Below are 27499 nucleotides of genomic sequence, written 5' to 3'. Positions count from 1 at the left end.
CAATCACATACATGAAGTTTGTGTTGGAGGTTTATGCTTTAGGAGTACTTAACACTAAATTTCTATAAAAGGTAGAAGAGATTACATTTAAAACATGTTTTGGTCTTACAAGCATACAGAATCTCATATTCAAGTCTAAAATATCAATGGAACAAGTAAACATGTTGTAGGGTGAAATAGCTCAATTCCAGGAAAAAGAACAAAATAGGGCGCCTGCATGGACAGTCGTTAAGCGCCTGCCTTCAGCTCAGGTCATGATCCCAGGGTCCTGGGATAGAGCCCCACATAGAGCTTAGCAGAGAGCCTGCTTCTCCCGCTTTCTCTGCCTGTTGCTCCCCCTGTTTGTGCTCTGTCAAATAAATAAGTAAAATCTTAAAAAAAGAAGAAAAAAAAGAACAAAATAATTCTTTATAATAAACTTTAGAAGATTAGATGAAACTTAAATACAAGTTATAGGATATAGCTTAAAGATTTTGTTAGATGTCAGAACAGGTCAAGGCTCACCTATATAAACTGTGGCAAAGTTCTTACCTTAACTTTTTGTTGGTAAAGATCATCCAGCTTTTGAACTTCTTCTTTCAGAGTTCTTACACCTCTCCTGCTTTCTGTTATCATTGTATTTAACTTGGAAAAGAAAACTTTGGTTGAGAAATCATAACCATCCATCAAAAACATTTTAGTAAGTTATAAAACTTTCATATTACTGACTGAACCATGTTATTTCTAGTCCTTTTGGATTCTCACGTATCATTTGTCCCCAGAATTTATCATTCCCCAAAGAGGAGTTAAACAACAACAACAACAACAACAACAATAACAACACACACACACACACACACACACACACCCCTTACACTTTTTGACGTACAATACTTAAATGCAGAGTGGCATTAGTTAGGAATGAAAAATCTGGCTTAATTCTCAGTAAAATAAGGATACCAATAACTTTTCCACTAGTTGCTGTGGAAGTGTTTTTAAGTTCTCATATATATTATATAAATATTATATGCATTATATACACTCTTAACATTTTTATATTAATTCATTAATACATATAAGTTGTTTTTGCCCTCTAGTTTTGAAGTCTAGCCTTAGTTGGATTTGATCTATTTTATTAGTTATCTAGCTTTTCATCTGCATGTTTACTTTCTAGGATGTTAAAGAGAAGTTTTCATATTGATTTTATTAGATCTTTGCTAACTGATTATTAATCAGTACATTCTTCCAAAGAGTAATAAATTAAACACATTTAACCTCATTAAAGTTTGAGCTTTAAGATGTGTTGAAACCAAAACTAAAGAAAAAAAGTGTTTCCAAATTTTGTTTCCTGCCAAATTTCATTTCCTGCTAATACCGCTAATACCGCTAATACCAGTTGAATGCCAGTAATTAATATGGAATGTTTTCCAGCTAGACCAAGAAGAGAATATTTGCTGTAGGAAATAGAAAATAGCAAAATGTATAAATAAGCTGGATCTTTCTTTAAAAGGACAATTCAACACATAAATGAAGTTACAAAAAAATTACATATACAAATTTTTGGGAAAAATTTAGTGAAGCAATTGTTATTTGGTAAATGATAGGATGGTAAAATGGCTATCTATTTTTTAGAGAAACTTGCATATACTTTTAATTTATCAAGAGTCTCTTTGTAGGGAATATTCCTCTCCTACTTCACAAATGAGAAGAGTTGGCCAGAATGAATGCTATTCACTTAGGATCATGCAGCAAGCGTATGCCCAGAACTCCAACCTAGATGTTCTAACTCCAAGGACTTTTTCTTTTTTTTTTTTTTTTTAAAGATTTTATTTATTTATTTGACAGAGAAAGAGACAGCCAGAGAGAGAGGGAACACAAGCAGGGGGAGTGGGAGAGGAAGAAGCAGGCTCATAGCAGAGGAGCCTGATGTGGGGCTCGATCCCAGAACGCCGGGATCACGCCCTGAGCCGAAGGCAGACGCTTAACCGCTGTGCCACCCAGGCGCCCCTCCAAGGACTTTTTCTATACCACCTGACTTTCAAGTTATTTTAAAGACTAGAGGGGTGTGGGTAGCTCAGTTGGTTAAGTGTCTGACTCTTGATTTTGGTTCAGGTCATGATCTCAGGGTCATGGGATTGAGCCCTGTGGTGGGCTCTATCCTAGGCGTGGAGCCTGTTTAAGATTCTTTCTCTCCCCCCTGGACCCTAAAAAAAAAAAAAAAAAAAAAAAAAAGATTCTCTCTCTCCTCTCCCTCTGGCTCCCCCGCTTTCCCTCCACAAAGACTAGAGTTACTGAAGCTATTCTTGAGCAGGAAAAAATTTTCTCTACCCTTAAGGTTCTTTTGGTTGGTCTAAGGATTAAACTGACATGAGACTGATTAACAGAAGATCAAATTTAATCTTGTATGTATGGGGAATACACAAAGACATGAGATTCTAAAGACAAGCAAAATGTAGTATATTTGTCATCCTGAACTAAAGATAAGGGGGTAGCGGTCTGGGATTTCAAGAAAAGGAAAGCAATTCACAGGCAGATGGAAGAGTAAACGTTTGGAAAACAATGTTTGCTGGGCCACACAGACCCAAATGGGACTTAGGAATTCTAAGAGACTTTGCTAAGTTTCTCCCTGTCTGCCATCCCTAATTTATATTATACTGTAGTTATCTATGGTGATAGCTCCCTTCTGGGAGGAGGTCCTTTAATTTCGTTTAGGCAGTTAGGGGGTGGGTGGAGATCAAAGTTTCTTTCTGAGTCTTTTGGGTCTTGAATATTTTCAGCTTTAAATAAGATGCATGCCAAAGTGGCACATTTTGGGGCAATTCACACTTGACTCCCACACTATAAACTTCCAGTCTAAAGATACGTTACTTCTGAAGTAAGTGAGAAGTTAAGTTATTTCATTAAATTTACCTGCAGTAAGACCACTGGATACCCAAATAATCAGAACTTCCACTAGGAAGTCATGTTTGGTCAAAAGCATGTTTACTTAATCTCTGAGCAGCTTCTAACTTTCATGTGAGCTTTACTAAGGTTTCATCAATTAAACATTGCCCCCCCTCCCCCGACCCCATTACAAAAATATACATTTCCATTGTGGTAAATAAGGGAAAAATTAAGGAAAATAACAATTACTAATAATTCTATCATCCCAAAGAACTGCTATTATATTTGGCATACTTCCTCCAGTATTTCATTCATTCATTCATTCATTAAACAACTTTCCAACAGCTTATAAGCAAAGAAGGTATCATTAGTTACTTTAATTTTTTTTCTTTTGTCATTAAGACAAAAGCCACTAGATTGGATTTCCATCACTTCCTGCCTCCCATCAACCAAAATATTTGTATGAGACCTTTCCTTCTTCCTTCCAGTCAGTTTCAGGATGCCAGACAACCATTTTCCTCATGAAGAGAAGCAACCTTTAGCTCTTCTCTGGACGCCAAGCCATGGTATCTCTTCATGAACCACATTCAAATCCATCAATCCCTTTTGGTCCTAATTTTTTAAACTTTAACTTCTTTCTCTTGAACTCATGCTCTCATCTTTAAACCCAAACAACCCCCTCCCCCACCCCCCAAAATAAAAATCTTTCCCATACACTACTTTCTAACTACTGTTACATCTTTTCTCCTTAGACTCAAACTTTTGTGATGGTCTAATTTGTAGCATACCATGGAAAGTAGACTATTCATACTATAGTATCTTCCTCTACTACTGTTCAAACTTCAGTTCACAGCAATATGCTTTCTGGCTCCTCTGCTTCATGAAGTCGATTTTATAAAAGTCACCATCAACATCTTAATTGCTAACAATAAACACCTTTCAGAGTTAATCTTATTTGATATCTGAGTAACATATATAGTTGCTGATCATGCCTTTCTGAAATCCCCTTCCTTGGTTTCTACGACAATGGAAGCTCCTAGTTTTCTCTTAAGTCTTGGAAGGTCCTTCTAATTCCTCCTTATAAATTTCTCTTTCTCTGCTCGTACTTTGGATGTGGATGTTCTCCCAGGATTCTGATCTTGGCTGTATTCTCATCTGCTCACTTGGGAGAGCTTGCTCTTTCATTTTCACACCTGGGAAATCTCTTGGCTTTAATTAACTGCATGCTAACAAATACCTATTTATATCTATATACACAATCCAACTGCTTACAGGACATTCTCCACTCTGATGTTCTAGAGATCTGAAACTCAGCATAACCTGGCCTGAAATTCTTTCTTTCTTCTTCTTCTTCTTCTTTTTTTTTTTTGTTAAAGATTTTATTTATTTATTTGACAGAGAGACACAGTCAGAGACAGAGGGAACACAAGCATGGGGAGTGGGAGAGGAAGAAGCAGGCTTGATGTGGGGCTCGATCCCAGAACGCTGGGATCACGCCCTGAGCCGAAGGCAGATGCTTAATGAGCCACCCAGGTGCCCCTGAAATTCTTTCTTCTATATTCTTTCTTCTTCCTGTATTCTTCATCAAGGCTCTAGAACATCACTACCAAAAAATTCTCTTCAACCAAACTACTCAGCTCTTCTGAACTCTCTTCTCAAAGAGGCTGACTTTTTGGCTTCTGTGTTTGTCTTTGTATTGTCCAGTTTCAGCAAGAATCATGCTTAGGACAGTTCAATCAGAATCCCTAACCTCAATATCTAATCAAGTTCCTCATCCTCCAACATCCTCCAGCTGATATCTGATCACCTTGACCTGCTTTCAGCAAGAACGCTATTAGGTTGGTTTAGACAGTATCCTCCCTTACCCCTAGTGTTTCTTCTCGGTAATTCTTTATCCACTGATCTGCACCCTGCTCTCCTTGGCTACAAATTCCCATTTTCATTGTTGTTGTTGTATTTGGAGTTGAGCCCAATTTCTCACCTATTATAAAACCTCCTTGTAATAGTCCCCCTGAATGAAGTCCACCTTACTTCCTTTAACAAGTGTCATGAATAATTTTTCTTTTTCTTTAACATCATATACCAAAGCTAGACACCTGAACATTCTTAATTTCTCTCTTCCTTAACCTTCACATCCAAATGGGCCACTAAATTACACCCTTTCAGTCTTTAAATCTCTTTTTTCCACCCTCGGGGCAATAGCCTTGATTTGAGTTTTTACCATTTGTTACTTAGGATACTGTTAGCGCTTCTGAACTGTGTGCCTCTAGTTCCTTGAACTTCTAAACTAGCCTTCAAAATGCAAGCATTATGGGCTTACTAAAACACAAGGGTGTTATGCCCTGACTTAAAAATCTTCAGGGGCGCCTGGGTGGCTCAGTCAGTTAAGCGTCTGACTCTTGATTTTGGCTCAGGTCATGATCTCAGGGTTGTGGGATCGAGCCCTGCTGGGCTCACATCCAAATGGACCACTAAATTATATTGTTTCAATCTTTAAAATCCCTCTTTTCCATGTGTACTACAATAGCCTTGGTTTGAGTTTTTACCATTTATCATTCAGGAGACTATCAAGCTTCCTAACGGCGTGCCTCTAGTCTCTTTCGCTTTCTGTAGCCATTTGGAGCTTCCTTCTATTTGCTAGATGGGATGCTGCCTGATTTATGAATTGTTGAACAAAGCCAATTAGATCTTCAAGTTTACTCACTTCTTTACAAAACTAGAAATGCAGCTCTAGACGCATTTCAAAGTTCATCTATTTCTTTTTACCAGCCCCCAAACCTCCCCTATTTATTTTAAAAGGCTTGTAACTTGTATTCTATTCCTGTGCCTTTGAGATGTAAATGTTAAAGTACGACTTAAGGGAGGTAATTCTTATCAGGAAAAAAATGAAAAAAGAAAACATCATTTAAAACTTGGTTTAAGGGGCGCCTGGGTGGCACAGCGGTTAAGCGCCTGCCTTCGGCTCAGGGCGTGATCCCGGCGTTCCGGGATCGAGCCCCACATCAGGCTCCTCCGCTATGAGCCTGCTTCTTCCTCTCCCACTCCCCCTGCTTGTGTTCCCTCTCTCGCTGGCTGTCTCTATCTCTGTCAAATAAATAAATAAAATCTTAAAAAAAAAAAAAATAAAACTTGGTTTAAGCCATTCAAGCAGGTAGCCTTAATTTATTCCTCTACCAGAAAAACAACTTAGATACAAATTCTTTTAAACTAGTAAAACAGAAGCCATAAGGTCTCTTTTTACATCTGTCTATATGTTTATGTATGTCTATTATATGTGCAATAAAGGTGTGTGGTATTTTTCTATCTCTGGATGGTATTGATATGAATTAGTTTGTAAAAAAGCTCTATTTAATTGACCTAAAATAAGTGCTTAAATACATTCAGTATTCATAAAAAGTTAAAAATGCAATAGAAACTAACCCAAATGCTTTCTGAATTCACAGTCACCTAAGAAAATATTTAATATTCAAGTTAGCTTAAGTTTGTTGATTTAATTAAACCTTTCTTTCAAGTTATCAACATTGAATAACATGCATACATGTAAGTCTTATTCCACCTGGATTTATCGATCAAATGAGTTTATGTTATCTCTTACAAAATTTGTCAGCAAGAAAAATTAGCTTGGGATGATGGCTGACTTTGTCTAATGTCTAATGAAGTTTTGGTGGGTAATCTAAACATAGTAAAGAAAAAGTAAATTAAATGGATGTAAAAAGATAAAAACTTTTTAGGTGAACTTTTAAATAGTTTCCCCAAATCTTTTTTTTTTTTTTTTTTTTATTTATTTATTCGACAGAGATAGAGACAGCCAGCGAGAGAGGGAACACAAGCAGGGGGAGTGGGGGAGGAAGAAGCAGGCTCATAGCAGAGGAGCCTGATGTGGGGCTCGATCGCCGGGATCACGCCCTGAGCTGAATGGAAGACGCTTAACCGCTGTGCCACCCAGGCGCCCCTCCCCAAATCTTTTTGATAACCTGGAAACTTAGTTTTTCTAGGTTAAGTTAAATGAACAGTTAAATTAAATTCATTCACTATTTAGATCATTTCCAAAGAAAATAAAATACTAAAACATTAATTACTGAATATTGGTTTATCCACTTTTTACTTCCTTTTACACAGGAACTAAAGATATGTGGAATTTACAATAAATGTGTGTTATGCCGCTGACAAATTTTCTGTGAGAAAGAATGTTTCTAGAAATCATAAGTATTTATTAGTCTGCTAATTCACAGAATGGTAATATAAAAGATAATTTATAATTTCTTACTTCTTAGATTTTACTAGAAATTAAAAGTTACTAAGGGTTAAAAATTCTAATACGTGTAATTAAAACTGCTAGAAATAATAAGGGAAAGATATTCTATGTGTGGTCAGGGTTGTAAGATTGAAATGAATTTAATTAAGTAAAAAAATTTTTTTTTTTTTTAAAGCTTTTACTTATTTATTTGAGAGGAGAGAGTGTGTAAGCACGGGCGGGGGTGGGGGTGGGTGAGGTTGGGGGGAGGGGCAGAGGGAGAGGGAGAAGCAGACTCCCTGCTGACAGGCAGCCCAGATTTTTTGCAGGGGGGCGGGAACGACACACTTGATCCATATACCATGCTTACAAGACTCCAGCAAAGCAATTTTAAAGAGCTTATATGGCCAATCACGGTTCTTGCTATTCTTATGTAAATAATCAGACCACGTTTAATGCAAATAAATTATTTTACTCTGATTATCTTCTGTAAATATGGGGGTAATTGTAGAGAGAAAAATTGTTTGAACCTTTGTAGATATTAAATTATAATCCGGTTGTCTTTGAGGTTTTGTTATATACCTATAAATCAGACTAGGTCTTGGATTATTCTCATTTCTCACACATCTGACTATGACTTTCCAAATTAATGTTTCCAATTTCTCCCCTGACTTCTGATTTGGAATCACTAAGAACAAAGACTGCCTTGAATCTCCTTGAAAGAGACTGTACTACCTCCTTCCTACCCAGATGGCGGCAAAACTTCAGGGACTTGAACCCTAGACATATCTTGTCCCGTGCAAGTGATGGAGACCTCCAAATCAAATTAAAGATTAACTAAGAGAAGTAGTTGACAGCAAGATAGACTGCTTCCTCCCAAGATGCTGGATCAAGATTTCCTACCTTAACTAAACATGACACCCTCTATTGTTCTCTTCCCTTAGTTTGGCATTGGCCTGGAAAGATAAAGCCACCATCTGTATTTCCCAGGCCATTGCTAAGGGAGTTAACCTCTGGTATTTGGAACAACTTTTAATTTCAGGCGAGGAGAAAACCTAACTGACCCCTGGTTTGGATAGTTGAAGGCAGCAATCCCTGTGATTTAATCCATTAACAGGACCGGCTTAACAGAATGATTTCGGCCCCAACAGGGCTTTTCTTTGTTTGTGGTGGTTATTATTCCCCTTGGGCCTATGAATGCCTACATGGCTAATATATAATTGGGCAATGCCTCTTAGGTTATTTAATTGTGCCTCTAACTGTCCACAAACTGAGATACCTCACTAGTCACCTCCTGAAATTTAAATTGTCAAGGCAGAAGGGATTTACCAGGAGGCATTCATGACTCAAAATTAGCTTACTTTGACTCTGGCCAAAGTTGTTCTTGGTAATAGGATAGCCCTTCATTATCTTTTAGCCAAGCAGGGTGTTGAGGTCAACACTACCTGCTGCGCCTGGACTAACACTTCTGGGGACGCTGGAACTCAGTTACATAAGATCACTAAGGAAGCCACTTGGCTTAAAAAGATGACTCCTGGGGCGCCTGGGTGGCGCAGTCATTAACCATCTGCCTTCCGCTCAGGGCGTGATCTGTGATCGAGCCTCACATCAGGCTCCTCTGCTAGGAGCCTGCTTCTTCCTCTCCCACTCCCCCTGCTTGTGCTCCCTCTCTCGCTGGCTGTCTCTGTCAAATAAATAAAAATAAAATCTTAAAAAAAAAAAAAAAAAGACTCCTTCAGTGGGGTATTTCTTTGACTTGGTATCAGTCCCGGGGAGCGTGGTTCAAAAGTGTACTCCAAACATTGGGAATTACCTTATTTATTATAACAATAAAGATCTCCTAGTGTGTTATATTCTCTCAAAAGCTTTAATCTCCCTAGGACTGAAAAGAAGTGAAAAGAATGACAGATTTAAGGATTATTAACCTGGAATTGAGAACTGTAACTGTCACAAGGTTTAAGCAAAAATGTCACGATCTAAGGATATCACAGGAAGGAACAACAAAAGCTACAAGTGGTACTGGAGAGTAGTGCTAATGCCTTAAATTGTGTCAAGCTGATAGTGTGATCAAAAGGGGGAAATTGTTAAATGGGAAACCACCAGTTCAAAATAGAGTCACTTGTGTTAGGCCCGTCACCAAACCAGAGCTTAATGCCTAACCTAACTGCAGTGTCAATCTTCTCCAGGAATGTAGTCTTAACAGGTCAGTCTAGAGCTTTCTGGTTAACACGAGTGAGGTAATACACCTAATAAGGCCCTTTTGTGTTTCAAAGGGAAGTGAAATCTTGCCTGAAATAATTCTCTCTCTCTCTCTTTTTTTAAGTTTATGACTTCATTGTCTTGCCTTAAAAATTGTTTTCCTTTCTGTAGTCCTTTAGAGCTCTTGTCTAATTGCTAAATGGGATGCTGCCCAATTTTCGACTTGCCGTATAAAGCCATTTAGATCTTCAGATTTACTCAGTTGAAATTTTAACATCGTTTTAGCTATTTTAATTCATTAATTTACGTTTAACCATCACTATTTCAAATAGCTGTTTTACCTTATGTTACCTTAATTTGGTTAAATTGTCAAATTTTAAAAACTGTTTTAGTCTTTAGTCTCTGAGGCATATGACATTATTGATTGTTCCTTTTTCCTTGCCTAGTTTCGAGATATAACTACTATATATTATTGTATAGGTTTAAGGTGTACAAAATCATGATTTATTATATGTATATAATGTGAAGTAACTACCACAGTAAATTTAGTTAGAATCAGGACTTTCTTGAAATTCTTCCCTACTTTGGCTTTTAGTGCATTTCTCTTCCTCTGATTGTTCTCTTGACTATTTTGTCCACTTCTTTTTTTTTAGATTTTATTTGTTTATTTGAAGGAGAGAGAATGAAAGAGAGAAAGAGAGTGAGCATGAGAGGAGGAGGGTCAGAGGGAGAAGCAGACTCCCTGCTGAGCAGGGAGCCTGATGCGGGACTCAATCCTGGAACCCCAGGATCATGACTGGGATGAAGGCAGTTGCTTAACCAACTGAGCCACTCAGGCGCCCTTTGTCCACTTCTAAGAGTTTTTCCTAGGATCTCCTTCCTTTGCCTATCTCTTAAGTAATGCTGTTTCTTAAGATTTAATCCTTGCCACTTTCCTCTACACAGTCTAAGAAATATCCCCCACATGTGGGTTCAAGTAACCCCTATATGGTAAAGACTCTGAAATCTGTATTTTCAGACCCAACCTCTCCACATGTTCTGAATCTATTGCTTTGGCTTCCTTTTGGATGTCTACGTTCTGCAGACAGCAAGCTCAACATCTCCAGTACTGTGCTGATCAGCTGCACTCATTTTTTTCTCCTCAAGGTTGCCCACACCGGAAAAATGGAAGTTACTACTGGTACTTCTTTCCCTCCCAGCTTTCACAGTCTCCCACAAAATGCTTGAGGTCTACCTCAACATTTCCTAAACCTGTCCCCTTCCTTCTATTTCTACTGTAATACTTTGGTTTAACTTCTTAACAATTTTAGTTGCTTCCCTACAAGTCACTTTTTTCTATGCCCAAAATGGTTTTGAAAAATGTGAATCTGATTAGCATAACTGCAGGTCAGTCTTTTTCTCCAAATGGGAGCTTACATTTCATTCAAACTTGTTATATTTATCTTTGGAATATTAACATTGGGCCTATACTATAGTAGGCATTTTTAAAAAAAGATTTCTGTATTTATTTTAGAGAGACAGAAAGAGAGAGTATGAGCACATGGGGGGGGGCAGTGGGCAGAGGGAGAGACTCTCAGGCAGACTCCCCACGGAGCATGGTGCCCCAATCTGAGGACCCTGAGATCATGACCCGGGCTGAAATCAAGAGTCAGATGATTAACCGACTGAGCCACCCAGGTGCCCCACCTATAGCAGGCATTTTATAACTCTTCCCCAAGTTTTCCTGCCTCTAGCCTTTAAAAAGTTTCAAGTCAGTTTGAAAGTCTACAGGTTTAGTGTGCATTCCAACAAAAGAGCAATCAAACTGAAGGGAAGTTAAGCAAAGACTTCATCTTCAACAACTGTCACACCCTGTAGAGTACCTGTTAAAGCAGTCCTAATTCTTTATCTTCTTTCCATTGTGTGATGCTACAGAAATCCCAAACAATAATAATAGTATCATGAAATTGCCCACTTATCTAATGTTACAAAGTTTGCTATTTTTTTGAGGAGTGGGAATTCTTTCTAATACAAAGTAAGTTTTGATAGAATTTGTTAACATGAAAAAAATGTGGGTTACTTGCATAATCTGTGAAATGCATAGGTTTTATTTCCAGATGACAAAAACACATTTCTATTCTGAGCGAAGATAGGATTTTGTATCTTGAAATGCCACAATACTTCTTGAAGAGCTGAGTTAACCAGGGTTTTCCTTCAACTGTTTGGTGTCATATAAACAATACCTTTTGAGTGTAGTTGATAAGTAGTTTCTTAACTTTTCTTAATGAACTTTAACAATATTTAAAGGTTACTGAATTAATAGTAGTGTTCTCTCTCAGGGATATTGGTCATATTACATTTCAAGTATCTTAGAAGCAGGAACTCTCTGAAACCTACTTTTTGGAAACACACTTTTATAGGCATCTGAGTTCCCCTGAATTTCATGGTGCAGAATGAAAAATGTGGTTAATAAAAATCTCCTAATTTATCATAGCTACTTAGCCTCAAGCCCCAAACGATACATATCTACTTTTAAGGTAGCCATCTCAAATTCCTTATAGTATAAAGAGATACTAAGGGGCGCCTGTCTGGCTCAGTCTGACGAGCATGCAACTCTTGATCTCAGGGTCGTAAGTTTGAGCCCCATGTTGGGTGTAGAGATTTATTTAAATAAAAATAAAACTAAAAAAAAAAAGGATATTAAATTCTTTCAAGTTGAAGGGGGGCAATTCTCCATTTAAAATCGAGGGAGGGGCACCTGGGTGGCACAGTGGTTAAGCGTCTGCCTTCGGCTCAGGGCGTGATCCCGGCGTTATGGGATCAAGCCCCACGTCAGGCTCCTCCGCTATGAGCCTGCTTCTTCCTCTCCCACTCCCCCTGCTTGTGTTCCCTCTCTCGCTGGCTGTCTCTATCTCTGTCGAATAAATAAATAAAATCTTTAAAAAAAAAAAATCGAGGGAAATTTACTCAGTTTTTTTCACTTCATCATCAACGATAACGTGTAGCCTAGGATGTTTAAGTTATTTAAAAAATTACTTCAGATGTTTCTAAGTCACAGGTATAACCAATTCTCATTTTCCATGATATCTTATTAAAATTTCATTCCTTAAAAGCTACAAATTCATTCCTTAGAAACTACAAACCACATTTAAGTGTTAAAAATCTTATTTTTGCTTTTAAAAACTCTGTTTTGTTACTTACCTGTTCTAAAGTATCCTCTAACCCCATTTTTTTATTTAGAGCTTTATTAATTTCTTCTTCAGTTTGGTTCAAGAGTTCCTTGAGTGGTACCTATAAAATACATAGGAATATGGGTTACATATGATATAAATAAGTACAAAATTTCTCATGAGGCATCTACACATTGTGATAGAAGGAGCCACTTTTGGAGGGAAAAAAGTGAAGCCATGATGTTTTTAAACAAAATTAATACATCATAAATAAGATAATAAAAGTAATTTTAAAAAAGATTTATTTATGAGAGAGAGAGAGAGAGAGACAGTGTGCATGCTGGGGGAAGGGCAAAGGGAGGAGAGAATCTCAAGCAGACTCCCTGCTGAGCGAGGAGCCTGATGTGGGGCTTGATCTTTCAACTCTGAGATCATGACCTGAAACCAAGATGTTGCTCAACCGACTGAGCCACCCAGGAGTGCCAATAAAACTAATTTTCAATGTAATTTCTATAAATATAGAATGCAACTTGCTTTTGGTTTTGAATACTTGTAAAATTTTAGGCTTGCTTATGGATTCTGGAGATTCAATGCTATTATTTAAACATTTTATAAGTACACTTATTTTAATGCAGTATCTTTCTTAAAAATAATTTATATTTTTCTTAATCCTTTTCAATTGTTTAATCCTACAATTATCTGCTTGTATTTCTTCTTTCTGCTATTCACTGGAATTCTGTTGTAATAGCAAAAGACTTGAAACAGCATATGTCCACCAGCAGGGACTGGTTGAATAAGCAACACAATGAGGACTCTGAGACTGCAAAAAGAACCAGGAAGATCTCGACATACTACTGCAGAGAGATTGACAGGGTGGGTTGTTCTGTGAATAAAGCAAGGTCGGTGTCCAGAACAGACAAATGTTTACCAGTTTATTTAAAAATGATAAAAGTCAGGAACAGCTGGATGGAAGAGATACATAGGGCAAGGTACTTGGGAAGGGGCACGGAGCTTCCCTACCCTCTGGGTGTGCCCTGCATCTCCATGTGTTCACCAACCTTGAAGCTCTTACTACTTGTATTCCTTATGTTTTTCCTCTATTCTACTAATTTTCTTTCAACACAGTACCTCATTGTTTCCAATTATTATTACTTTTTATTGAGGCCAAACTCATACTTTAAATGGTTAAACTGAAAGAGTTAAGTTTAAATGAATTTAACATAAAACTACCTCTTTTAAAGCATATAGTTCAGTGGCATTTAGTACATTAAATGTTGTATAAACACCACCTCTCACTACAAATCTTCATCACCAAAAGAAAACCCTGTGTGTTACTATGTTTTTAATAGGTCTTTTGAAGTTATTGCTGAGTTTTATTTTTGGCTGCTCTTTTTTTGAAATATGCAATGCCTCTTTAAGAACTTTTCTCCAAATACTACTTGTAACACTTGGGGTTGCACCTTCTGGATGCTATTTCTATTTTTATTGTTCTATTATTATGTAAAACTATTTCCAGAGATCCCTCTTTTCTTAGAATGTGAGTTCTTTTTGTATTGGGTAATCCTTTCTACATTGATTTGATGCAGGTAATTATTTTCTTGCATCAGTGTCAAACTACTCAAAATAGTGGTGCGTAAACTATCTGGCTGCCAGCCTGTCTGTCTACCTAACTACTGCTTGAGAAACAATTCAGTAAAAAACTGTATGTTTACTGAATGGATTTTTTCTATTGAAAATGAGTCTAGCTTCATTTAATCAAAGTCTGCTCACCAATAAACTCCAGAAATCTCTGGGAAAGTAGGAATTGTATCTTTTTGGCTATTTCATCTCTAGCACCTGGCTGGTATGGAGCATGGTATGTACTTAATCAAGAATTTATTGAATGAATGAATGATTCTCAAGGGAAAAATGCATAGCTTTAGACTGACATTCTTTATTCAAAAACTAAGTATTTTGAAAAAGTGACATTTTAGAGGGGGACACTAAAATACTAAAATCTGTGAATAATTAAGAAGCTGCAATAGAACGATTTAAAAATTTCCTTCTCCAAATTACATCCTTGGCCATATTTAAAAATCAGGTGATTTTTCATTATTGATTGCTGGCATTACTTAATGCCCTATTATATTTCATGCCTTCACACGACTTCACGTGTGTCCTTGTGCCTGAAGCTCTTTCCCGTAGACCATCCCAATAAATACCTCATCTTTCAAGATTTCATTCCAGGTTCACCATCTCTGTGGATACTTTTCTTTCCCCTCAATTCTGACAAGAATTGATCTCAATACCATACCTTATAAACATTTCTAATAAAGCGCATATATAGCAATTATTTATTTATGCCTTTCTCTTTCTCTTACTTCTCTAAGTAGCAACTTAAGAGCAAGGGTCAGGTAATTTTTCTCTTTATAATCCTGGTGTCTATATTAAATATAATCAAAGTTTCTATTGGTTATGTGAGTAAATAAAGTAGGTACAGAGGAAGAAAGGCTTTATAATTCAAAGAGGATGGTACAATAGAGACTTTTAAGTACCAAAACTAAGGAAGATTAAGTTTCAGTGTTTTATTTCTATGTTCAGTCCCCAGTTATAAACATGCTGAAGTTTAAACTCTTATAAATAAATGAACAAGACATTAGTCATATCATTTAAAAATCTTTTGAAGTACTCATGATTACTTACATAAACTTGAGCTCTGTATTTGACAAGGCAGTTGGCACCAGCTTCAGGATTAAACTTAATTTCGAAGTCATAACCTTTGGAATTTTCAGCACCCTTAGGGATAAGTTTTAATTTTCTGGCTAATTTGTGATACTCTGATAATTGTGTTTCAATCTGTAAGAAGAGAACACAAAAAGAAACATTAAAGTAAACCAAACAGCCCCATTCCATATGGTTTTCAATTGGTATTTCTGCAATTACACATAAAAATTATAGTATTTTTTTGTAGTTTAGTAATTTGGTGTATTTTAGTAGTAAGGGTGGCAGTTTTAAAATACAAAGATTAAAAGATTTTATTCACACTAAATCTGTAGGATAATTTAAAAACCGTAATTAATTAGTAAGCAATATACTATTGTTCTTTCATTTACTGGACAAATAGGTTGGAACGAGAATCCATATTTAGGTATAAACTAAAATTTACTTTTTAATGTGTCAGAGAAATTATGAAACCAAACAAACCTTAGTGTTGTCAATGTACAAAATAAATAAATTTCATTTATCCAAAATAAGTGAAATACAATCACTTAAGTCACAAATGTTACTTTAACAAAAATATTTTAATAACAATTCTATATTTCCTGGTCTCCTTCCTTTCCTTCAGGGCTCTCTGTTCAAATTACATCATCAGAAAGGCTTTTGCTTTAATATAGCCCCCTGAACCTCTCAATCCTGTTTATTTTTATTTATAGCACTTACTACTACCTGACATATTTATTTACTTTATTTACTTTCATCGTTAGCTCCATGAAAGCAGTCCCCTCAGGACACAGTACAGTACTTGGCATTTAGTAGGTACTAAATATTTGAAAAAATAAATGAATTTGCAGAGTCTAGACAATTTATTTTCATACTGCTTCCTCCATTTAATACACACATAGTTTCTCACTGTTGTAACCTATCCACAAAACTGAACACGTTGAGTGAAAGAATGCAATGGGGAAAGAGCATGCATTGAAACTTGCTTAATTTGTAATTTCCAAAAATTTATCGGCTCTCAAAAGCAGTGCTACTTACATATTACGTTAAAGATTTTTTAAAGTTATTTATTCATTTAAGTAATCTCTACACCCAAACTGGGGCTCACACTCATGACCCCAAGATCAACAGTCTCAGGATCTTCAGACTGAGCCAGCCAGGTGCCCCTTATTTAAGAATTCTTACTGATGAATCAGGAAAAAATTTCAACTACTCTAATTTGTAATATAGTAGCTCTTTAGGGATTACTAAAATGTGTACCTGTTTGTCCTTACACTAAATGGTATTATAGGTAGTTGCTTCTGTTCTTCACTAGCATTTTTTTATCTAAATGAAAACAGTTTTCACAAGCCCATGCACTTTACCATGTCTAATTGCAGGGACAGCTAATGTGTAGCACATGATTCTTCCCACAAGCAATTCAGACAGTGAAAACTGATCACACACTTTCCTGATGAGCAGATGCTGGCTCAATGTTTATCTCAACATAGAGATCCAGAAGGCTACTACCAGCCAGAGCTGGCATGTGGAATAAAAATTAATTCAGAAAAAAAGATGATGGATCAAATGTTTATATTAAATTTCTGTATTCTGCTATCATTCTTTAATCTCTCTCTCATCTAGTACCCTTTTTCTCACTGTGTATGGCTTACTCTGCCCTAATCAGATCACTGCTTACCTACTTCCCATATAATTTTCTTCTTTCAGCCTGATCCTCCAAAATAAAGAATAGCATTTATATAGCTGATCTTAGCTAGCTAAACTCAGGAGCTCATCTGGTCCAGAGATTCATAACCTCCCCATTCCCACACAGTGATTGAGATATAAAATATATTAAAGTTTGTTGAAGGAACTCACTTCAGGTTCACTGATGTAGTTTAACCATACCTCACTTTATTAATCAGGAAACCAAGGCTATGAGAGGTTAGATAACATGCTGAGTTCACACAGGTATGTGATGGAAAATCCAGGGTTAAAATATAGGTTTACAAAATTCTAGGTTCAAAGATTTTTGGGATCACCACTATAGTCTACTTCTTACAAATGTCTGTGTTTCTCCTTAATACACAGGGACAGAGATTACCGAGGCTTAGGATGAGGGAGTAAAGACAGCCAAGGCAAAGCATAGGTATTGTGAAACGGGGATTAAAAAGGGAGGCAATATGTTTGTGCTCACACTGAACCGTTCTTTCCACATGAAAAATTACATATATAGGTGTGCAAAATACAAATTTTAAAAAATGCAAAACAGTTAAAACTTAAGAAACTATTTGTATTATGCCTATAATGTACTTTATAAGGTGGCCAGAATGAAAAACCAATATTTTCCCTTTGGGCAAAAAGAGCTGCTTTGTTTGAACTACTTTTTTTATTTTAACAATAGTGATAAATGTTTATAAGAAATAACGTACTAAGGAAAGTGCTGGAAGTAATAGGATAAAAAACCCCATTACCTTCGGAATAAAACAGACTACATTTTTCTCAGTGAGGTATACATTTTAGTACCATACCTACAAATAAACATTATAACTGAAAATACTAGGGTAGAAAACTTCAAAATTTAATATTGAAACTCTCTATTTTTTCCATTAAAAAAAAAGAGAGCCCTTCAAAAGACACATTTTATTACCTTTTCTTAAAAAAGTGTCTTACATAACTTTTCTTAGGAATGCAATATTATATATAGCAGAAAAGATCACTTTGGAATTATTTGATAGGAAAATATTATTTGGTCCCCAGACAACCTGTTAACTTGCTGTTGTTTCAGAATATATTGGTGTCACATCCATGATTATGCTAAAATCATTAAGAAAAAGCTCATGTCTACCGAGAGCTACATTAAAAAGGAAGAGTAAGAGTCCATAGCTAGCAAGGCAGAATAGAACATTTATAAGGGACTGCCAACAAAAATAAGGATAAACTTTAATTATCCAGAAATTCATGCGGCCAATATGCCCACTTTCTCAACAATGTTGGCTAAAAGGATAATGAGCTACCTATAAAATTGAAATAGAGTCAAATAATTCGATTCTGGTGAAAGTCACTAGTGACTGCTGTTACCAAATCTGACAGAAACTTTTAAATCCTGTTATTGCATTTGACACTGCTAATTCCTTCCTGACTTCCTTTCTCAGCTTCTATCCTCTTGACCTGTCTGGCTAGTCCTCACTTACTTTAAGGCCTCTCTTAGAGGACCTTTGTTCACTTTAAGATGCTGGTGCTGCTCCCTTCCGCCTATGTATTCTTCCTTGGTGAATTCATCTACTCTTGTGGTTTCAATCACAATACATACTGATTTTTATTTGATCTATATTGCAGACCCTCATATTTTATGCTGAGGTTCAGACTCACAGAACAATAGCCTATTAGATATTTTCACTTGGATGCCCCATGGACATAACAGGTCCAGTATACCATCCCTATTCCTTACTGGCCACTTCTCTTCTATTTTGGAGTGAGTGGTACTATTGTTTGTCCCATGGCCCAAGCCAGACACTGTGAATGCCCTCTTTTTTCTTTCATCAAGTCTTACTCACTCTACCTCCTAAATAGTTAGAATCCACCCACTTTGAATCTCCACTAGCACTATCTAAATTCAGCTCATAACTTCTCACCACATTACTGCCATAGATCCTTATCTGTTTTGCCCCCTTCCATTTTTCACATGACCAAAAATGAGATCTTTCTGAAATGTAGTATCTGTTTAAAAATCTTAAGGACTTCTTGGAGCTTTCAGGATAAAGTCCAAACTTTTAAATATGAAAAGAATTTTTATCATCTGGTCTGTGCTTTTTCTTTTGAGTCTTCTCTTTTGTGTGCCCCTATCCCTTGCTATTAAGCTCCAGCCATATGAAAAGATTCTGATGCCAGAGTACAACACGCTATTTTCTCTCTGAGCTTTCCCATATACTTGCTTGCTGACTCCCCTACCCTTGCCAAGATAACTTTTACTTACACTTCCCAATTCAGGTATTATCTCTTCAAGGAAACCTTTCTAAAAATCACCTCATACATCTTCCCACACCACAAACACTACATCTGGGTTAGGAATACTATATGCTTCCTCAATACCCTATGTAAACATCTTTTAGAAGTCTGTTCTCATGGTCTCATATCAACTAGATTGGAAGTTTCTTGAGGGGAGAGTCTGTCTTTTTATCTCTATTCTTCTAAGCTCAGCAGGGGGGTTGGCACACAGCAGATTTTAAATAAATGTTTGAAGAGTGAATAGGTAAATGAAGAATTGACTCATATCCTCTTCTAGAATAAAAGGCATGTGATTTATGAACATTATTTTCATGGGCTTAGAGACATTTTTGGAAGGCAGCTATGCTCACCACTATACCACCAACGCTGCACGTAGAGACATTTTTGCTTATTTCTTGGTTCACTGCTAAATAATACAGGCTACCTTAAATCTGATTGAGAGAAATTGGAGTGTTACTGAATTGACATAAAGGGATGAGTGTGTTTTAGTAAAATGTCAATGCTACAAAGTTTTAACTCTTTAGCCAATTTATTCTATCCACTCAGTTTTTCTTAACAGGGATAGACCTTGACGAACGTCAGCTCTAAGTTGCCACTCTGGAAATGGGACGACATACCGCCTCTTTCCCTCTGGCATATTTTAGCTCTTCATTCCACAACTGCTGCTGTTCAGCCTCCAGGTCCTTGGTTAATTTATTAATGGTCTGCTGCAATTCATTTCTTTCATGATTTATTCTCTCGATGTCTGCAACTGAGTACTTCTGGTTATCAACAATGTTCTGTAGGCGAGTATTCTCCTGTTTCATTGTTTCATATTCTAGTTCTGTATTGAAGAAAACAAATTTGTTTAGTTCTTTCAATTCCTACAAAGAAATCGAGGCCATTATTTATTTATTTTTAAAACATTGTTGAGCCAGATTTTAGTTTTCTTAACTCAGTCTATATACCCAATGTAGGGCTCAAACTCACACCCCCAAGGTCAAGACTCGCATGCTCTACGGATTGAGTCAGTCAGGTGCCCTGATATCATTAATAGAGTTGATTAATATGTCTAAATTTCCAAGTTATGTAAATGTATATTTTTCTCTTCTCTTTTTGGGGATGATTCTATTTGATCCTACTTTGTTAACGTTCCTGAAAGATGATACAATTAAAGTTTTATGTTAGAAACTTACTTCCCTCTTGGCTTGCGTGATTTTCAGAAAGTGCTACATGAAAAAAATGTGGCCCCACAAATAGGATTAAGAATTATTTTACACTTAAGAGGGATAGTCTGCCAATGTTCACTTTAATTTTTAATTTTTTTTTTAAGATTTTATTTATTTATTTGACAGAGGGAGACAGCCAGCGAGAGAGAGAACACAAGCAAGGGGAGTGGGAGAGGAAGAAGCAGGCTCCTAGCGGAGAAGCCTGATGTGGGGCTTGATCCCAGAACGCTGGGATCACGCCCTAAGCCAAAGGCAGCCGCTTAACGACTGCGCCACCCAGGCACCCCGCCAACGTTCACTTTAAATGCTTTTAATACTCCAGCATGAGTCTCTGCTATGTCAGAAAACCCACAAGTTTTTCACAAATATAAAAATATTTATATTCAAATACATCACTTTATTCTTATTTCACTAACATTTTCAGTAGTTTGATCAAATATTAAGTAACTACTGTGGTTAAGTTCTCGTTCTATTTACCAAAATTTGTTTTTTTAAAAAAGATTTATTTATTTGAGAAAAAGAGAGCGTGAGTACAGGTGGGAGGGGCAGAAGGGGAGAGAATTGCAAGCAGACTCCACACTGAGCGAGCAGCCTGACGTGGGCTCGATCTTGATCCCAGGACCCCAAAATCATGACCTGAGCTAAAACCAAGAGTCACACGCTTAACCGACTGTACCACCTGGGAGCCCATCTATTTACCAAAATTTGTAAGCAAGAATGACTATATTATTGTACTAAGACAAAATGGTACTTACAACCAGCAAATGATCATGCAAAGGGCAAGAAAAGTTATCAAACTTAAAATATTTGAGGTTATACAGAATGGTATTTTCCAACCTTTTGTTATTCATAGCTTATAAAGAATATGATAGTACTTTAAAGCAGGCTGGGATAGATGGATGAGAATACACATGACCAAAGGGGCCAAGACAATCATTCCATGGGCTGACAGGATCAAGATCTTGGCTTTGTTATAACTCATTTGTAGCATTGTACTTGGGAAGTTCCACACTTGAGCTCAAAATAAAAATTGCTGAAGTAAAACATTATACATTTATCACAGGAATCTGCACAAAAAATCCACAAGGTACATCTTTCTTTCTTTCCTTTTTCTTTTCTTTTCTTTCTTCTTTCTCTCTCTCTCTCTTTCTTTCTCTTCCTTTTCTTTCTTCCTCCTTCCCTCCCTCCCTTCTTCCCCTCCTTCCTTCTTCCTCTCTTTATCTACCTACCTACCTACCTACCTACCTACCTATATTTATACAGTTTAAATAGGTCTCTTTGATTCTTGGTCATGAGTGACTTTAATCCTGAAAGTTAAAATATTCAGAATAAAAACATCTTAGGTTAAATTATCAAATTATTATCTCAAACTAAATCAATCTGGAATGGCAAATAATTGCTAAAGGATCTCTCTCACATCTTTAGCTTGTAATTACTGGGAAAAAATTCTCACAAGAAAAGTAGGAAATACGAAAATTCTCTTGATATATACCAATGAGGAAGACAGAATATTATAAAGTATTGATTGCATTACAAATATATATATATATATTTTTAAAGATTTTATTTATGTATTTGTCAAAGAGAGAGAGAGTGAGCACAGGCAGGGGGAGCAGCAGGCAGAGGGTGAAGCCCTGCTGAACAAGGAGCCTGATGCAGAACTCGATTCCAGGACCCTGGGATCATGACCTGAGCGGAAGGTAGATGCTTAATCAAGTGAGCCACCCAGGTGTCCCTGCATTACAAATACTGCTATAATAAAAACTTAGTCCATGGCTTCTTGTCATCATGGAGAATAAACATTAGGGGCCACGTGTAAATTATTTAAAGGCTTGGTTTAGAGCAAATCTAATATATGTAATCAGAATTATTTGGAAAAAAATAAATTGATTTAAGCAAATACTTCATATAATTATCTTTAACTTGACAGATGGTTATGATTATATAGACTAAGCATTACATCAAATATCCTAAGGACTATCTACACAAATTCTATGTGGGACAGACACAGCCTGTAAAATCCTACAAGAATAAAACTGAAGCAGACAAACATCTAGAAAAATAGTACAGTAGGTCCATAGAGTTATTCATTTTGTAAAGTGCCATCCAGTGGCTCTGTGATTTATGTGATTTACTTTCCTTTGCTTTTCTTCTGGCAGTACAGAAATATCACTCCATGTGTTACAGTATTTTTAATTTTATGATTATGACTGATATGTGCTTATGAAAAACAAGGCCAGGCACACACAGGATATAAACATGCTTTCTTTAATTGGGCTTTTACTTCCAAAGAATTGTAGTACTTCCATCTTTCCATCTTACTTTTCAATCAGCTTAAGCTGCTAAGTGGCTTAGGAGGTAGTGAAGGAGGATAAGACAACTGTAGCAGACTGAAGCCAGCAGAGATTTAAGACTCTGGTTTATTAATTACAAGGTGGAATAGAATATATATTTATATCAGGCAGCATATGTTTTTAGGTTAGGTCCCTCTTGGCTTTAAAAAATCAGACAACTGAAAATATGTTAGAAGGTGTCGTAGGTTGAATAATGGTCACCCAAACATATGAAATCCTAATCCCTGAATCTGTAAACATTTCCTTATTTGGTAAAGGGGTTTTTGCAGAATGATTACATTAAATATTTTGAGACGAGATTGCCCTGGATTATCGAGTGGGTCCTAAATGCCATCATAAATGTCCTTAAAAGATAGAGGTTGAGAGAAACGGACACAAACAGAAGAGGAGACACACATACAGAGAAAAGGCAATGTGAGGATAAAGGTAGAACGTGGAGTGACATGGCCAAAAGCTCAGGAATATCATCAGATAACAGAAGCTGGAAGAGACAAGAAATGAATTCTCCCCTAGAGTCCATGGGGGAAGCTTGGCTGTGCTAAATTTTGGAATTCTGGCCTTTAGAACAAATTTCTATTGTTCTAATCTACCAAATTTGTGGTATTTTTCTATAGCAGCCTCAGAAAACTAATACATGTAGAAGGCATTGAAAACTTGGTGTCCTGCTATAGCCATTCACCATTAAAGAAAAAATGATATGGATGACAAAGCTGTCTCCATATGTGATAAACCCCGGGCAGGTCCTCATTCTAGTCTGAAATGTCCTCTTTTTTGCATTGGTTGTGCTTACCTACTCTAGAGATTTCTTCATCAAGACCATTCAATTTCTGGTCAAGAATGGCTGAATGAGACTCCAAATTGCTCATGTATGCCTGATATTTTTGAACATCTGCTTGTAAGGAAGTTTTCAATTTTCTCAATGACTCTAGACGATTCTTTAAAAGAAAAAAAAACATATTATTCTAATTGATAACCATTTCTTTACTTGAAAATAACACAACATTATTTAAATTCATCTTGGAGAAAGGTATATTAGCGTTTCTTTTTCCTTTTAGAGGGAGCCAAAGAACTAAAAGGGAACTTTGCTGTTATTACTTAATTAAGAAGATGTACTTTCCAGGAAGTCAGTTTGGGATACAAAAAGTCAAGGGCCAGAATGAAAAAGCACAAACATTTAAAATCTGATGTTTTACAAACGGTCTAGGCACCTCAGTAATATAATACCCCAAATAAAATTAGGTATCTGGATATTATCATTTAGCTTTTAGAAAGCCCTTAGAATACAGTATATTATATAAACCCACTTACCACCATTCCCTTTTCACTAACTACATAACTCAGGGCTTCTTGTAAATTGTGCTCCCCAGAGGTGTGTAACATGGGGATCTTGTTCAAAAGATCTTTTTGGTCTTATGTAAATAGGTAAGACTCTTTCATCATATTCTGAACACCATTAGTTCAAGACTGATAGATCACAAGGGAAAACAAAGCTCTAGAGATACCAAACATGTTTTCATGGGGAGTTCTGTCCTATGTAAAAAAAAATTAACTTTTAAGAAGCTTATTTTGTTAATTTTTTTTTTTTTTTTTTGGATAAAGAAACAGCTGGTATTCTCTAAGGAGATCCAAGAGTCCAAAAGAGCTAAGTATATAAGCCTATTGATGAAATAAGCATGTTTACTAACCGGTTCTTTTTCTCTTTCTTGTTCCAATCTTGCAATCTGTTCATTCAATGCTTTGTTTTTTGCTGCTAATGATTCCAGCTTGGAAGCATCTACATTAAATAAATCCTCTGGAGAGAAAACCCCAGAACTTGGTAAGATTTCAATTCTGCCTAGAAACATTTTCCCCCCAGGTCTTCACCATTCCTCTATCCCTTATTACCTTTAGTCTCTGCTCAAAATGCTACCAGTGAAGGATAGCTTACCCTCTAAAACAGCAAACCTTTCCCTTCACTACACTTTCTACCCTCTTACCCTGCTTTATTTTTGTTCGTATCACTTATCACCCTTTGAATGATAGTTGTTTATTTTATTATTATCTCTAGTAGAGGTAACCTCATAGGGCAGGGATTTTCTAGCTCTTATTCATTACTGTATCCTCAGTGCCTAAATAGTGGCTTGCCCACTGTAGGTATACAATAAATATTATGTGAATAAATGAATTCACCAAATGCTTTTTATATTAGATCACTATGAATTTTCCTCTTTTAAAATGAAACATCATTTACTTTGCTCTCTTTCTTATGTCGACAAGCTGAAATTATCCTATTATTTCAGGAAGATACATCCATTGGGAACATAGGGGAAATGCTTTCACCTTTTGTGCTGATAGTGGCAAGGTGATATTTTCCTGTTTTGATTGATTTCATTGGAGAAATAGTTTTACACATCTTAAATTTATCTGTTTTACCTACCATTCTACCATTTTACATACGAGACTACCTTAATAAAAGAAAAAAAATTAAACTAATTCCTCTGGAACATTTTAGAGTTAGCTAGTAAATACTGAATGTCCCTAGGTTATAACAGAGTGGAAACACCATAAAGAATTTCTTTCTTTGGAAATATTATGGTCCATTAACTGCCTGCCACACATTTTGAAGGGACCTTAGGTCTTTTGACTAATTGGTACTTTAATTTCTCAAACAGTAAAGCATGAATATCATAGGAATATCACAGGAATAACATGTGCTGATTATCTTCTGTGTTCCTGGTAGTGTTTGATACTTCATGTACATGGCCACCTAGTCTTGCAAAACTTCGTTAGACAGGTTAAGTAATTTGTTAAGGTCATGTAGCCAGGAAAAGATTTTGCCTCAGGTCTGACTCCAAAATTGGTATTTTTTCTGCTTAATTATCACTTCCCGCCACCAAAGAAACAATGAAGACAAAAATTAGTAGGCATCCAAACACATTTAGAGTAGCTCATACAAACACTGGGTGTGGTAAAATGAGCTACAACTCCACGAACAGAGTTTAATACATGACTGATAGCAAGCACACGAGGAATGAGAGCACTTACTCAGCTTTGACTGCAACTCCGCATTCATCTCTTCAAAACTGTCAGCACCAGTCATGAAACTCTCATAGCATTTTATGGTGTAGTCCAAAAACAACTGATTGGGTTAAGCAGATTTAAAAACAAAGCTATTATTTTCTTTTTAGCTTGTTCCATTTTTCTAAGTGAAAATTTAAATTTGAATTAAAAAAAGAAAAGTCAGGAATACTAAGTAGTTATAAGAACTCCTATAAATGAAACACAAACCTATGATATATCATTAATTATGCTGCACAGACTTAGTCTGCTGCTTCTAATGTGAATGAGAATAATAAAGAATACTTAAATTTGGATAAAGGTGATAATTAGCAAACAGTAAAGAAACCATACCTTCAGAATTCTGAGGTCAAACAAGGAAGCTTATTAATAAATATAATTCAACATAAAATGCACATTTATCTTTATGTAATCAACCTTATGAGAAATTTAAATGAACTGATGATGACCTAAGTCCAATTAATCTAAGTCTAGCTGTGAAAACCAGAATGAAGGCTGTAGTTACACTGTAACTTCAGTCTAAAAAAAATGGCATGGTTAGTAGAAATCTAAATAGTAGAATATTAGCATTCTTAATATTTATCCAAGAGAAAGTAACACTATTTTTTGCAGTTATGAGGTGTTTTGGTCACTGAAGATGCATGCTTTGTTAGGAGGTGAGGATGGCTGATTAGAATTTTCCAAAGCCTATATGAAATAAATATCCCTCAAGACAAACCAATTCCCTTTGCACTGATTCTCTGCTAACTAAGCAACCTCCATATTACTTGGTTGATATGGAAAGGGTACCCTGAATAGGCAGTATGAGTATTCCTGTAACTGGAAAGTTATATCACTGATGATAAATTAATATATTTTTATTCTATTTCAGATCATTTCTTTAAGCTTGGTTAATTTTGATTTTGCAGATTAAAAAACAAATTAAATTTCTGCAGTCAAATGCTCTGCTACTAAGCAGCACAAAGGTGAGTTTCAGAATCTGGTGAAACTGGGTACTTTGATAACCTTTAATTTAAAATACTTTTTTATAATACTTTATACAGAACGGCACTTTATAATTTCCAAAGTGCTGCTCTGTATATTGTCATTTGAAATAATAGCTAAAATAGTAAGAATAACTTTTACTGGTTTAACCTTTAGGATAAATGTCAAAAAATTTAATATTTAATAAGTGGTATATTTGGCTGAAAAATGAGGTATAGATAAATCTAGTCCAGCGCACATATTGCAATATGGGAGGAGAATTCTCTCAAGAGTAGGATCAAAGGCTTTCTAACTGCTTCTCCAGCAGGGGTCAATGCTGAAGTAGTAAAAGGTATGGTTACTCTGTTAAAAAAAAAAAAAAAAAAAAAAGTAATGGTACCTCTTTGAACTATTTCCCAGGTAGTAATAAAAAATGAGACTGAAGTTTCTTGCCGTTTTCTTTTTATGTCAAATGCTCCAAAGAGTGTAGATTAGAATTAGTGCAGAAAATAGTTTTTCTTTTTAGGGACCTGCATGGTGATTGATCTTTTACATGTGCTAGGGCACATTAATGTTTAATATCAATACTATAAATCACTTCCTTGGAGTTGCTGTTTGCTCCATTTAGACACATAAATTTGCCTATTTTAGGAAATAGGGTGGGGTTAGTTACATAGTTTAGGCTCCAATAAAGTATGGCTTGGGAACCAGCTTAGACCATGTTTACTTTTATCTCAATTCCTTTTGGCAGTGGTAACTCAGATCTAAGTGGTAATACGCCTAACT

General features: G+C 36.1%; 1 protein-coding gene across 1 annotated transcript in view; it reads right to left on the bottom strand.

Annotated features, from left to right (window-relative positions):
* Nucleotides 1-27499, bottom strand: part of NDC80 (NDC80 kinetochore complex component) — a 52969-nt gene that overhangs the window by 8214 nt on the left and 17256 nt on the right. The window contains exons 8-14 of the mRNA XM_045781876.1: nucleotides 25718-25811; nucleotides 24379-24485; nucleotides 23484-23628; nucleotides 19749-19954; nucleotides 15127-15279; nucleotides 12476-12565; nucleotides 532-624 (exon numbers count right to left, since the gene is read on the bottom strand). Of these exons, the coding sequence (XP_045637832.1) occupies nucleotides 532-624; nucleotides 12476-12565; nucleotides 15127-15279; nucleotides 19749-19954; nucleotides 23484-23628; nucleotides 24379-24485; nucleotides 25718-25811 (888 nt within the window). The remainder of the gene's footprint in view (nucleotides 1-531; nucleotides 625-12475; nucleotides 12566-15126; nucleotides 15280-19748; nucleotides 19955-23483; nucleotides 23629-24378; nucleotides 24486-25717; nucleotides 25812-27499) is intronic.

This window comes from Ursus americanus, chromosome 19 (genome assembly GCF_024610735.1).
Source record: "Ursus americanus isolate L20-20 chromosome 19, mUrsAme1.1.p, whole genome shotgun sequence".
Classification (NCBI taxonomy): Eukaryota; Metazoa; Chordata; class Mammalia; order Carnivora; family Ursidae; genus Ursus; species Ursus americanus.
The sequence above is the reverse complement of the archived record's forward strand: the minus strand, read 5'-3'. Positions and strand labels throughout refer to the sequence as shown.